Source organism: Capsicum annuum, chromosome 11 (genome assembly GCF_002878395.1).
Source record: "Capsicum annuum cultivar UCD-10X-F1 chromosome 11, UCD10Xv1.1, whole genome shotgun sequence".
NCBI classification, from domain to species: Eukaryota; Viridiplantae; Streptophyta; class Magnoliopsida; order Solanales; family Solanaceae; genus Capsicum; species Capsicum annuum.
Window position 1 is genome coordinate 204,549,456 of NC_061121.1, and position 12,653 is coordinate 204,562,108.

At 34.1% G+C, this 12,653-nt stretch overlaps 1 protein-coding gene across 6 annotated transcripts; it reads left to right on the forward strand.

Annotated features, from left to right (window-relative positions):
• Window positions 1–3,045: 3,045 nt before the first annotated feature.
• LOC124888550 lies at window positions 3,046–7,973 on the forward strand. 6 transcript variants are annotated; one of them, XM_047399196.1, is made up of 9 exons: window positions 3,046–3,708; window positions 4,971–5,071; window positions 5,173–5,277; window positions 5,367–5,402; window positions 5,565–5,675; window positions 5,823–5,908; window positions 6,062–6,923; window positions 7,295–7,606; window positions 7,687–7,973. In XM_047399196.1, the coding sequence occupies exons 2-7, from the start codon at window positions 5,012–5,014 to the stop codon at window positions 6,120–6,122; spliced, it is 459 nt and encodes a 152-aa protein (XP_047255152.1). In that variant the 5' UTR covers window positions 3,046–3,708; window positions 4,971–5,011; the 3' UTR covers window positions 6,123–6,923; window positions 7,295–7,606; window positions 7,687–7,973. The 6 variants fall into 6 exon arrangements, with proteins under 6 accessions (XP_047255152.1, XP_047255154.1, XP_047255153.1 ...); XM_047399194.1 differs by lacking the exon at window positions 7,687–7,973 and having other exon boundaries at window positions 3,339–3,708; window positions 6,062–6,270; window positions 6,813–6,923; window positions 7,295–7,397; XM_047399193.1 differs by having other exon boundaries at window positions 3,415–3,708; window positions 6,813–6,923.
• The last annotated feature ends 4,680 nt before the right edge of the window (window positions 7,974–12,653 follow it).

Below are 12,653 nucleotides of genomic sequence, written 5' to 3' on the forward strand. Positions count from 1 at the left end.
AAAAACCTTTAGAAAAGCAACAACAACAAACCCAGTGTATTCTCACAAAGTGGAGTCTGGGGAGGGTAAACTATACGCAATCCATACCGTTACCTCCAAAGAAGTAGAGAGACAGTTTTCGATAGACCCCCGGCTCAAGATAAGGAATAATAAACAAAAACGTAATGAAACATGAAGCAAGATGGATGACATCACATAAAAAGAATTAAGACATAAATATAAATCAAGGCAGTATGAGATAAGGTAACCAAGTGTAATGTGCAATAAGAGATAAGAAATAGGGCATCTGAAAAATGACACCCACCTAGTAGTAACAGACACTCATAGGCCAGAGACACCCTCCACACCCAAGCTCTCCTGACTAAGAGCTCTTACCTATAGACACAGTCCTAGGATTAATAACCTGGCTATACTAGGGCTATTCTAACTACTAGCTATAGCCCATGCACACAACCTATCCTTCTACCCTTATTTGCGACCTCCACACCTTTCTGTCTAGGGTCATGTCCTCAGTAAGCTGAAGCTGTTCCATATCATGTCTAATCACTTCTCTTTAGTACTTTTTCAGCCTACCTCTCCTCCTCCTGAAGACATCTAATGCTAGCCTCTCACACCTACGAACTGGGACATCTGTGCCCCTCCTCATTACATACCCAAACCATTTCAGTCTTCCTTTCCGCATCTTGTCCTCTACCAAAGCCACTTCCACCTTCTCCCAGACTGTCTTATTCCTAACTCTATCCCCTCGAGTAAGTCCATACATCCAACACAACATTCTCATTTCCGCCACCTTCATTCTTTGAATGTGGGAGTTCTTAATTGGCCAAAACTCTGCTCCATAGAGCATAGCTGGCCGGATTGCCACTCTGTAGAATTTGCCTCTAAGCTTAACTGGGACCTTCTTATCACACAACACTCCCGAGGCGAGTCTCCACTTCATCTAACCTGCTCCAATACCGTTAGAGACATCCTCATCTATCTCACCATTCCCCTGAATCAAAGACCCAAGATATTTAAAACTATCCCTCTTACAAACATCCTGGGAATCCAACCTCACCACCACATCTTCCTCCTGCCTCAAGTCATTAAACTTGCATTCCATATATTCCGTCTTGGAATAGTTTGATAAATTTGGACATGTCTTTCACAATCTGATGATTCATTTAGCAAATGTAATATACAGTACTAGTAATCCAATTTGCCCTTTCTCACTTGCCCCTCTTTTTACACCTTTTATTCTCTACCTTTGAATTTCTTGGAGAACACATAAAGGGAATGATTATGAACAATATAATTGTGGAAATAACTACTCTTGTTCAATTGAAGGTGTTGTATTACTTATATGTGGACCATAAGCAAGTGAATATGGCCAAGATGGACTTGATATAGTAGTAATCACTTATAGTTTGTAACGGCCAACATGGACTCGATATAGTAGTAATCACTTATAGTTTGTAACACCTTTACACAAATATTCGATCAAATTCACTGTTTATTCTATTTTAATCAATATACTCTTTCGTTTGGGGATGGAGATCTTACGATAGGTAACAACATGCCCAAGAAAATTGATCGTAGGGGACCAATAGTTCTACTCCTCCATCGAGGAGTCGTTCTTGCTGGAAGCAAGGGATGTCATAAACATTGGGTAGTCGCAAAGAATGACCTATTCATAGAGTGATCCTATGATCGATACAGACTATCTCATTCTTTATTCTATTCTATTTCTGGAAAAAAATAATTCTACACTGATTAAATATAATTATACACAAGTATATGTGAATTATAAATATATTATACATATGTTGGCTATTGTTAGTTTAAACGATTGGATGGACATTTATTTAGGTTAATTTCTCAATTTTTGTTCGATTAAGCTGTGATTGCTTTCTCAATTTCTTTATTTTTCCAGCAAAGATTGTGAGCCAATCTTTAGAAATTCCCAATGGTTGTATAAGTTAATACACTACATATGGTCCCAATCAAGCTAACATAATCTTAATGATTCCAATACGATGCTTTCTTAGTTATGATAAAGAAAGATTTGATAAAACATTCATATAATTAGTAACACAAATCAGTTAGCAATGACCTTAATCAATCATTAAAAATTTCTAGTAATATATACCCCACCAACCAAGGAATTGGGATCTTTCATTTTGCTACTTGGTGGATAAGACAACTTGGGATCTTTCATTTTGCTACTTGGTGGATAAGACAACTCTCTTACCCACTAGACCACTTACACTATAATATATGTTAGTGCATAGACGTGACATCAACACTAAAAATGTAACATCCACGGTAAAATAAGTCACTTAAATTTCTATAAATATTCCTGGCCATTTAATTTTCTAGGAAAGGTTAAATGAAAATATTTATCATGCTATTTTAAGAATTTAATACCTTATCATCTTTTATCCCATCCATTCAAATTACACCTCCCGCCTTTCAATTTTAGTGTCCATTTGACACTATATACCCCATTTTGTTGAGCCATGTGGAACTCATAATCAAGTTTATTCTTGACCATTGTTTCCTAACAATTCCTTATAGAAGTTCTCAATTACAATAAAAATATATTTAATGTAATTTAAGAAGTTACAGAAATAAAAGATAAAGATGTAGACAAGCTTCATCTCTTCAATAGACCTAGATAAATCTTATCTCTATCCTTACGAAATAGCAAAGTTGTATTCAATAGACCTTTGTCTCAAAAGAACTAGTCAAAGCATAATAGAAAGAAACATCATAGCACCAAATAACAAAATAAAAAAGGACAGTCTGATGTACTAAAGCTTCCACTATATACCGCATTCAAAAAAGAAAACTGCCACAAGGATGTCATAAACAGAGTAAATAAACATAACATATAGTAACAAAAATTAGATGACTAAGATACAATTTGAATACCAACTAAAACTACTAATTAAGAAAAAGATTAGAAGGTGAGACCGATCAATGTCTCCTCCACAGAGAGTACAATAACGTGCAGCTTTCTACTATCCTTATATTCTCATCCTTGATGTTTAAATTGTTCTATCTTACTAAGGTCATGTCATCATTAAGAAAACTGAAAATATTTTATGTCGTGTCTAATAGTCTTTCACCCTTTCTTCTTCAGTCTATTTTTATCTCTCCTATAATTAGTTGGCATAGAACTTCTCACGCTTCCTAATTGGTGCATTTATCACATTTTCTTCACATGTATGAATTGTATATCTCAATCTCATTTCTCTTGCACTATTAGAAATTACCCCTATTGTAATGAATTTTTTGGCAATGATTTCAAAAGCGCTACGATAGATGGTCAATTGCAACAGTTCAACCATTACAATAATAACCGTTGCAATAAGGTGTCTTACAGCAACGTTTTCTTGAACCGTTTCCATAAAGTCACCTATGACAATATTTTTTTAGAAAAAAAAAAATCTATTGCATGGATTTTCATTTTTTCCTCCCTATTTTTTTCACAAAATCCGCCAAAAATTTTAAAAATATATACAAAAACCTTTCACTCTCAACGTTACTCTCTCAGTTGTCAAACACCAGAACTGTAAGCGCCGTTTGTGCCGACTGCCCACTGCCTCTTCGACCGCCGCTCCGACCGTTGCTTCGATCGCCGCTCCGACCATTGCTCCGATTTACAATAGCAGACAGATAGAAATAAGCAGAGCCGCCAGATCTAGTAGCTTAATTTAATAGGAGGTGGTACTTTTCTGTATTGTCTATTGGGTATAATTAAATCCTCATGAATTTATGCCTAATAGCTTGCCATTGTAGGATTCGATTTTTCAGCAGAAATGCTCATTGAAGATGTTCTGCTTTCTCTTTTTTTCTCTTTCCAATTCAATTTCTTTATTGTTAGGGTTCTCTATACAATGGCCTTGTTATGAGACACTACCTGCTCACTATTGGTCCTCATGGATTGTTAACTAGAGACGAAAGTGCATACATAACATAAATAATTGAGTGATGATTCTGAAATGATAAATGAAAGTAGTGATGTTTAAATTTTCTTTTCTTTGGTATGTTATAGTTTGTAGATCCATCTGCCTTGAACTGGGCCATACTCCCATTGAAGAGGATGGAACTAAATCTGAACTCATAATTTTAAAATATAATTATTTCAGTGTTAAAAAATGTTAGAATTCTTAAAGGTTGAACTCATTAAGTTTAAAATCTTGGGTCTGCTGGGGCCTTAGAAGCTTCTTGAATGGGTTTTCCGAGAACATTAAAGTTTCGATTTTGATAGTTCCGCCATGCCCGACAAGGTATTTCCAGAACAATAACATAATACGGTGTGTTCCCATAAGTGAGGTCTTGGCAGAGTGGGCTATACGCGGACCTTGCACACTTGAGAATATTTCATTGTTCTTGCCTCCAAATTTTTTATTACTATTTATAAATTATGCCCAGCCTTAATATAGAAGTGAGCATAGATCACAGATGTCATCTTTTTGATTATTAAGTTCCAACTTGGAGCTCCTTAATCTATAAAATTGTTATATAGATTGGTTTATCTTCCCTTCAGATGTATTTCGAGCTATCCTGTATGAGTAATTGATTTAGACATTGTAGTACACTCTAAGCAGTATGACAAGCAAGTAGTACCATATCTATACAAAATGTAACTCACTGTATGATGGATGGTGAAGTCTCCTCACTTGGTCTGCGCTTGAGTAACTCACTTCATGGTTTCAGATAACTGATTAGAAAGCCTTTAATCATATTTTCCATAGAAAACACGTTGTTCTAGGAAATACTACTTTGCGCTGCACTTATAGCCGATTAACTAGGCCAAGTTGGGAAGTCTTTTAGGACTTTAGAACACAATTTGAATTATCGTTGTATGGTCAAACAAGGAACATGTTGTAGCTATTGAATGCCCTTTATACAAATAAGCTTCCTTTTGTAATCACTGTTTAAATGTTTTCACTAATGTATATATCAAATTGTAATTGTTGCAGCTTGTAATGAGCAACTTTGTTGTATCATAGCATAGTCGCTTATGAGGGGATCTATCATGGCAGTAGCGTCAACAAAGAAAAAGAGTGTCTTTGTTGATGGGGTAAGTGAATGCTTAGTGGTTAGAAATCACATACAATCTAATCCCCTTTTTTGGAACATCTAACTTTACTGTATATTGAACTATTGAGAGTGCAATTGCAGGTAACAGGCGGAATAAAAGTGAAACAGCTACCATTTATGGGGATTATTTGTACAGTGTTGTTTATTGTGTTTAGGACCACTAATTATCTGTATGAACAGACAGAGGTATGATGGTGCTACCATTTATTAAAGAAGTAGAGATACCTTTTAATTTTTCTTTGCTGACAATCATATTTTCCTGTGTACGTTTTCAGATGGAGTCGAAGATGGGCCCATTTTATTCTTCAAAGGTAGTTGCATTTTTGTTCTTTTCTATAAAATTTTTTTGCTCATTTGTAATTGTCTGCACAGATAGGGACACTTATTAGCTTCCGATTCTTGAAGAGCTAAATTATTCAATGAAAGCATTTCATATTAATTGTCACTATAATGCGTTCTGTTCTTTCATCCAGGATTCTGATATAGATATCACACATTTAAATAGCTTGCCTCATGGTATTATGCATGCAAGGTCGGATCTAGAGTTAAAGCCTCTTTGGTCTACAAGTCATTCCAAGTCCAAGGTATTTCTCAACTCCTTAACCGTCCAATAAATAGAGCAGCTTCCCTTAGTATTGTAAGAATCTAGTTAGAAAGAGCATCAGGTGGATTTACAGAATTGTCAGTGGTCTGAAGATCTGAAGTTCCTACACTCTGTACACTTTTTGCAGCTCTTTTCTTTGCCTTTGAACTTGAGCATAAGAAGCTTCCCACTATTACCTAAAGTCATTCACTTTCAGTATCAGGCTTTCGAGGGGTAAGTGAAAAGTCAAGGATCTGACTTTTGTACAATCACCAATGGTAGAGTTTTGTTGCAACTCACCCCAGGTTGACACACTTGATCATTTAGATATCACATAACTGTTCTACAATAGATGTTTAAATTCTCTTTACTGGTGTTCTGTTTCAGGAAATCAAAAGCCTTTCATTTTTTAGTCGAACCAATAATTGACAAGGTTCAGTTTTGCTAGACGAAGAAGGTTTTAAACTGATAGTCAATATTACCATTGGATATGGTGCATCCCTCACAATCCAACTGGAAAGGTTTTCACTAAGGATGAGCTTGAGATTATTGCTGGAGCTTGCCGGACTTGGGATATTCTAGTTGTATTAGACAAGGTTTATTTCACTTTTGTCACATTTTCTCGTGCTTTTCAAAGAAAAAGAAAAGCAATGAAATAAGTATATTTTGTCCCTTGTTTAAGCTTATCTGCAGAATGCATTTTATAATTGCTACTCCACCGTGAGCCCCCAAAAGAAAATAGAAGAACAGAAAAAGAGATTCAATTTACAGTGCTACAACTTTTCACTCCTAAAAACTTTTGGTGAAGTATCTATGTTCTTATTTTATTTGTTTGATCATTTTTACTATAGTCGGCATGCTTCTTCAACCTTTCTTTGTACCCTACCTTTTCCTTTTCAACTTAGGTTGGCATACTATTCCTTGATTGATACCTCTACGTGTAAGCTAAGATTGCAGTGTATTTATACATCAATGGGTTTACCTGCATCTGGAACCAATCATTTCCAACTTGGAACTTTATATCATAACATATGTGTGGCTATTGTTTCCAAATTTAGAAAGATCTGGAACAAACTAATAAGAGAATAACTATCATAGAAAATGGAACGGAGTGAGTACTTTATCTAGTTATTTTCAGGTTTCTGGATAGAGCAACTTGGGCAGCAGCAGTGGCGTGTCTTTCTTTTGTGCTAAACCAGCTTTGAACCCTTGATTTTCTTCTTTTATAGCAACGAAGAAACAAGAGCAGGTACTTCTGGAAGGATTCTTTGTGTTCTTAATCTTCCTTCACCTCTTAGCATTACCAGTAAAAACAACCACTCTTCAACTCTTTCTGCTTCTTGGAGTACTACTACTAGTTTCTATCTTCCAAGCGGATATTTCCTTGTTGTAGATTGTTGTTTCTTTATAGTTAGCAATTTACAGAAACCAAAAACTGCATACTATTGAAAGCATTAGTATGTTCTGTTAGCATGTTTTGTCCAAAATGAAACAAGAAACGTTGTTCATTGATGGTTGTTATCTGGAATTACAATACTTAGCCTATTATATATATTTTTGAACTTGCAAATCAGAGTTGAACAATCATGAATCACTAAAAAGTTAAGAGCTTTATTTCAGCTGGATGACTAGCAGCATCACGAAACAAACAGATACTAGAACAGAAAAAGAAGAATACATGCTACGTAAATGGAAAGGAAAATCATCACAAGCAGAAGGAGAAGTCAAACAACGTTCCAATTAGATCCCAAGTACAAGAACAAGTGTAACAGGTGATTCAGGATCCTATCTTACCTCTAGCACCAGTAGAGGAGCAAGTGCACCAAGAATTGTCAGATTACACCACATGTGCATCACAACCATCACTCAAACACGTGTAGCAAGATCAATCACAATTTTCTAATTTTGAAGCAAATGAACAATCTGGAGAAGGCAAGAATACATAAATTTTAGTTCATACTATTTTAAAAATTATTTGCATTCCAGTAATTTTTATGTTCTTATTATTGTAGGCCCTTCAATTAACAAAAGAAAAAGAAGTGCTACACAAATGGCAGCAATACATGGACGAACTGAGCATCAACTAATAGTGCTAAATGAGTTGAATCGGTCTATTGGTCCTACTAAAGCAGTGGTCACCGAACTTGATACTTTATGGAAAAACTAATGATCATTTGACTTTTGGATTTAGATTATTAGTTTGTTGGATATTTTTAATTTGAATTATTATAAATGAAAGATTTTGCTATGATGTGTATATAAAATTGTGTATTAATATAATTTTCTGTCTCTCTCTATATATCAATTGGCATTTGAACTAGCTGCAATAATAGGTGGCAAAACGTTGAAATAGGAAGCAAAAAAATGTTGCAAAAGATTCAAAAACTGTTGCAATCTGTGTCAAAAATCGTTGCCATAGGTAGTGAAAACCGTTGTAAAAGATCAATAATTATTGCAATAGGGTTACTGCAACTTTTTTTTTCGTTGCAAAAGAGTTTATTGCAACGGTTCTTAACCGTTGCAATACATTCTATTAAAATGGTTCTTCACTGTTGCAATACAGTCTATTGCAACATCTCTTAACTGCTGCAATACAGTCTATTGCAATGGTTAGGAACCGTTGCAATAGATAATTCGACCCGTCTCAATAGAATTCACAAAAATCGTTTCAATAGACAAACCTATTACAATGGTTTTTGTAACCTTTGCAAAAGTCGTTGCAATAGGCCTATCCTAACGCTCACATATGAAACACATAACTCTCTTGTTCAGAAGATGCTTGTCTCACAGATGAAGATGTTAAGGTGAATGTGTGGACATACTAGGTGTAATAGAATCAGGAATGAGGTTAATCGAGACAAAAAGAGGGTGGACTCTATGGTGGACAGTATAAGGAAAACAAGATTGAGATGGTTAGGTCATGTGATAAGATAAGGTTCAAGTGCCCAGTGTCCGATGTGAGAGGATGGATATATTAGATACAAAGAGGGGTAGAGGTAGGCCTAAAAAGTATTTGGGTGAGGTGACAAGATAGGAGGTTACTAAAACATGACCTTAGATAGAACAATGCGGAGAATGCGTATTAGAGTAGAAGGTTAGTTGGGTAGGAGTGCTGTTGTGCACCGTAGTATGGTAGTTTATGGTTAAGACATAGATATCTCTTATTTTTGTTGTTTATTGTGTTTCGATTATTGAATTATTTTTGGAATGATTAGTATTTTCTGTTGTTGATTTGTTGTCATATCTTCTTCATTGTTTTCCTCTTCTTTGTACTTGAATTTGCTATACTTGAGCCGAGGGTCCTTCAAAAACAATCTTTCTACCTCCCTAAAGTAGTAGTAAGGTATGCGTACACTTTACCCTTCTAATACCTCATTAGTGAAATTTAGTGAATATATTATTATTGTCGTTAATTAATTAGGAGATCGACGGAATTTGCTAAAAGGATGATCATGACTATATTATTCAAGGAATTAGCTAAAAGGAATGATCATGACTATATTATTTATTTTACATATATGCCTTGATAATTTTTTTTTTGTTGGGGGTGGTGGAGCATACATAGAAAATGCATGTTTTGGATCGAAATATTAAATTTTATGGAAAAAAAGGGAAGGATAAAATTTAAATGGTGTGGGCATATAATAAAAAATGGTGACATCCACGTCATACATAGTTCGTCTTTTTTTGGGCTCAAGTCTGTGATAGAGAGCCCAAGTCCCCACCACAAGAAGAGCCCAAAAACAGGGAGCCCACCATCTAATTTTTCGTGAATATTACGGGACAGGTCATTTACACTAATGTCGTTATTTTATGTTGATCTTTGATTTATGCTTCATATAATAAAAAATATTTTACTAGGCATAACTTTATATAAATTTTCTTTATCAAAATATATTTAAAGTTTTGTTGTGCATGACTTCGATTTCTAACGAGCTTATGCCCTGTTAAGTATAAGTTTAGTTGATCAAGGGAATTAAGCCTTTTTTTCTTTTCGTTTTTTTTGATTTTTCATCTGTGTCCGGTACTCGCATTGAAACCCAACTAATCTGAATTTGTGCTGCGTAGGGCGCTATTCGGGGGAAAACGCTCCCTAACAGAGTTTCTCCATAATCCTCGACTTCTAGTTAAGGATGGAACATTCCCATCCATTACACCACAACCCATGTTGGTAATTAAGCCTTTTTTTGTTTTTTCAATTGACTTGTTAAAGATATAATGTGCCTTCTTTTATTGGGATTCCAATATCTCTTTTTATTTCAGTTTTCTCCTTAAGGATAGATATATTATATCACTTGGGGGTTGCTGGACACAGTACATTATCGCCATCTATCTCTCCTCCCAACACAATGGGGGAAAATATCACGAAGAGAAATTTCATACTCTCTCTGTTTCATTTTAGTTGACTTTCTTATTAAAAATATTTATTTCGATTTAATTATTTCTTTAATGAAATCAAGAGGATTTAAATTTGTTTTTCCTATAATACTTTCAACACTAAATGACTAAACAGGTTATATATATTCAAGTTTATATTTTCAAAGAATAATTGTAAAGACTAATTTAGTAAAATAGACGCCTAATAAATATTTTTCTTAATGGGTATGTCAATTCTATGGGTCAATTATTATGAATCGAAGGGAGTACTATAAAAGGGTTACATATATCATATTGATTCTTAATATTATGTCTTGTCGTGTAATCATGTTTAGTCTCACACACCAAAAGTTCTTTAAAAAAAGGAAGCGGAGGTATAAAGAGTACTTTTTCTCTTCTTGAAATTACTATTTCTCTTATGAAATTGAGACAAAATATCAATATAAAACATAAAAAAATAAGAGAACTTTAAAGAATTTTAGTAATACTTTTGTTTTACAATTTGAATATATCTAAAATGTATAAAAGGGTGACTATTTATATACCATCAAACTAACTCTCTAAGGTTGTCAAGCTTGACATCAAGTTGGCAACTTGGCCAATTTTTGTAGGTATTCAAATCGAAATTGAACAAGTAACTTCAAGTTGGCAATTTGGCCAACTCTCTTAGGCATTCAAATTCAAATTGAACAACTCTTGGTGTTCAAATTCAATTTGACTACTAACTATTATCTCTAATTAATGACATTTTACACACACACATATATACTTGTTTGACCGCACGTGCCTCGCACGTGTAATGTTTGATTATTTAAAATTAAATAATTTTATTTATTGGTAAGATTTTTAGTGAAGTATAAAATTTAACAAATAAATCATGCTCTCTATCCGCAATGAATATAACTTTCTGTACATGATAAAATAATGTCTAAAATCATAAAAAAATTAAAAATCATAATCAATCCAACCTTAATATTGCAGGAACACTAATCCTATTTTTTTACTCTATCAGATTAAGCCGGTATATAATACATATAAATGATAAGAATTAGAATAATAGTGTATATTAAGTTAAACTCATAATAAATTAATCAGAAGAAAAAACGACCCAAGTGCATGTATTTGATCCGAGTATAATCCATCACTCTAGGGTCTTTCTCATTCATGGTACTTCTTAAATTTTTCATATTCTAACGTTTTTATATTTATTTTTAGATTTTTCAAATCATCTTATAATCAAATTTAGTTGATTTAGAATTCTTAAACAAGTGCAAAAAGTATTAGTTGTCATTAATTATGATGACTTCTAATAAGGAAAGGTCTTATCATAAATATAACTTCTAATAAGGAAAGATTTATCATAAATATATTTAGTTAATTTTTAACTCTTAAATATTAGAAAAAAAATAGTGAAAAGAAGATTTTGTCTAAAGCAAAGACTTTTAATTAAGGCTAAAAATTCAAATAATATTTCTAAGGCCATTTACACTTTTAATATATTATAAATATGTCACATGACATCCATATTAGATAACATTCCCCCTTGGATGTCCATTAAATGAATAACGTGTCCTGCTAAAACCTTGTTAGGAAAACCCAATGAAAAAAAGTCCATGAAGAAAAAAGAGTACTCACATCTTGTAATATGCCTTTAGTGTTTCCATATTAAAAATCTTATCAGGAAAACCCTATTGGGACAAAATCTTGGTTAAGAAAAAAAGAGTAAAACGTGTATTTTACTTTCCCTGATGAAAAGTTTAATTTAATGACTTAAATCTCTGCATCTAAATCTTGTGCACCATCTTCTTGAAAGTTGCAGTTAGTAGGGATTTGGTGAATAAATCAATAATATTTTCAATTGAACGAATCTGTCGCACGTTGATATCACCATTTTTCTGAATCATATGTGTAGAAAATTTTGGCGGAATGTTCTTCGCTCAATCTCCTTTTATGAATCCTCCCTTTAGTTGCAGTATGCATGCTGCATTCATATAAAATTGTATACTCTTTATCACATTCCAGATTACATTCCTTCCAAATTGTAGACTCTTTATCACTCCTAAGACTTCTATTCTCACTACCCTGGGCCTCGGAGCCTAGCGCTCTATCATGACGGTCATTTCTAGACTTAGGTACTAGTGCACTAGCTGAGGATGGAGCTAGGGCTGAAAACTTCTAACTATGCTGAGAACGGTTACCTCCTTGTGACTTAGGCTGAGGAAAGCTAAAACTACCTGTCCTGGCTCTCTTACTCTGTCTCTACCTCATTCTAATTTTCTACTCCTCTATCTGCTGAGCATGAGTTATAAGTCTGGCTAAAGTCATATCACTATTCAACATGGAAGATTTGCACTCGTTTAACACACTATCTTTCACCCCTGATACGAACTTACTCATCTTGGCTATATTATCTGCAATCACATGAGGGGCATATCTGGCTTACTGAGTAAACCTAAGAGAATACTCTTTCACTATCATACTGCCCTACCTGAGCTTGATAAACTCTAGCACCTTAGCTTCTCTAAGCTCTATAGGGAAAAATCTATTAAGGAAAGCAGAGGCAAACTCCTCCCACTCTATAGAACTTGAATCATCTAACTTT

What these genes read in the sequence shown, in the direction of transcription:
- LOC124888550 (XM_047399193.1), top strand. Translation starts at nt 5,012, where the DNA reads ATGAGGGGATCTATCATGGCAGTAGCGTCAACAAAGAAAAAGAGTGTC. An exon ending in AGAGTGTCTTTGTTGATGGG is followed by an intron (nt 5,072 to 5,172) that starts GTAAGTGAATGC and finishes GTGCAATTGCAG; the next exon opens with GTAACAGGCGGAATAAAAGT. An exon ending in GCCCATTTTATTCTTCAAAG is followed by an intron (nt 5,403 to 5,564) that starts GTAGTTGCATTT and finishes TCTTTCATCCAG; the next exon opens with GATTCTGATATAGATATCAC.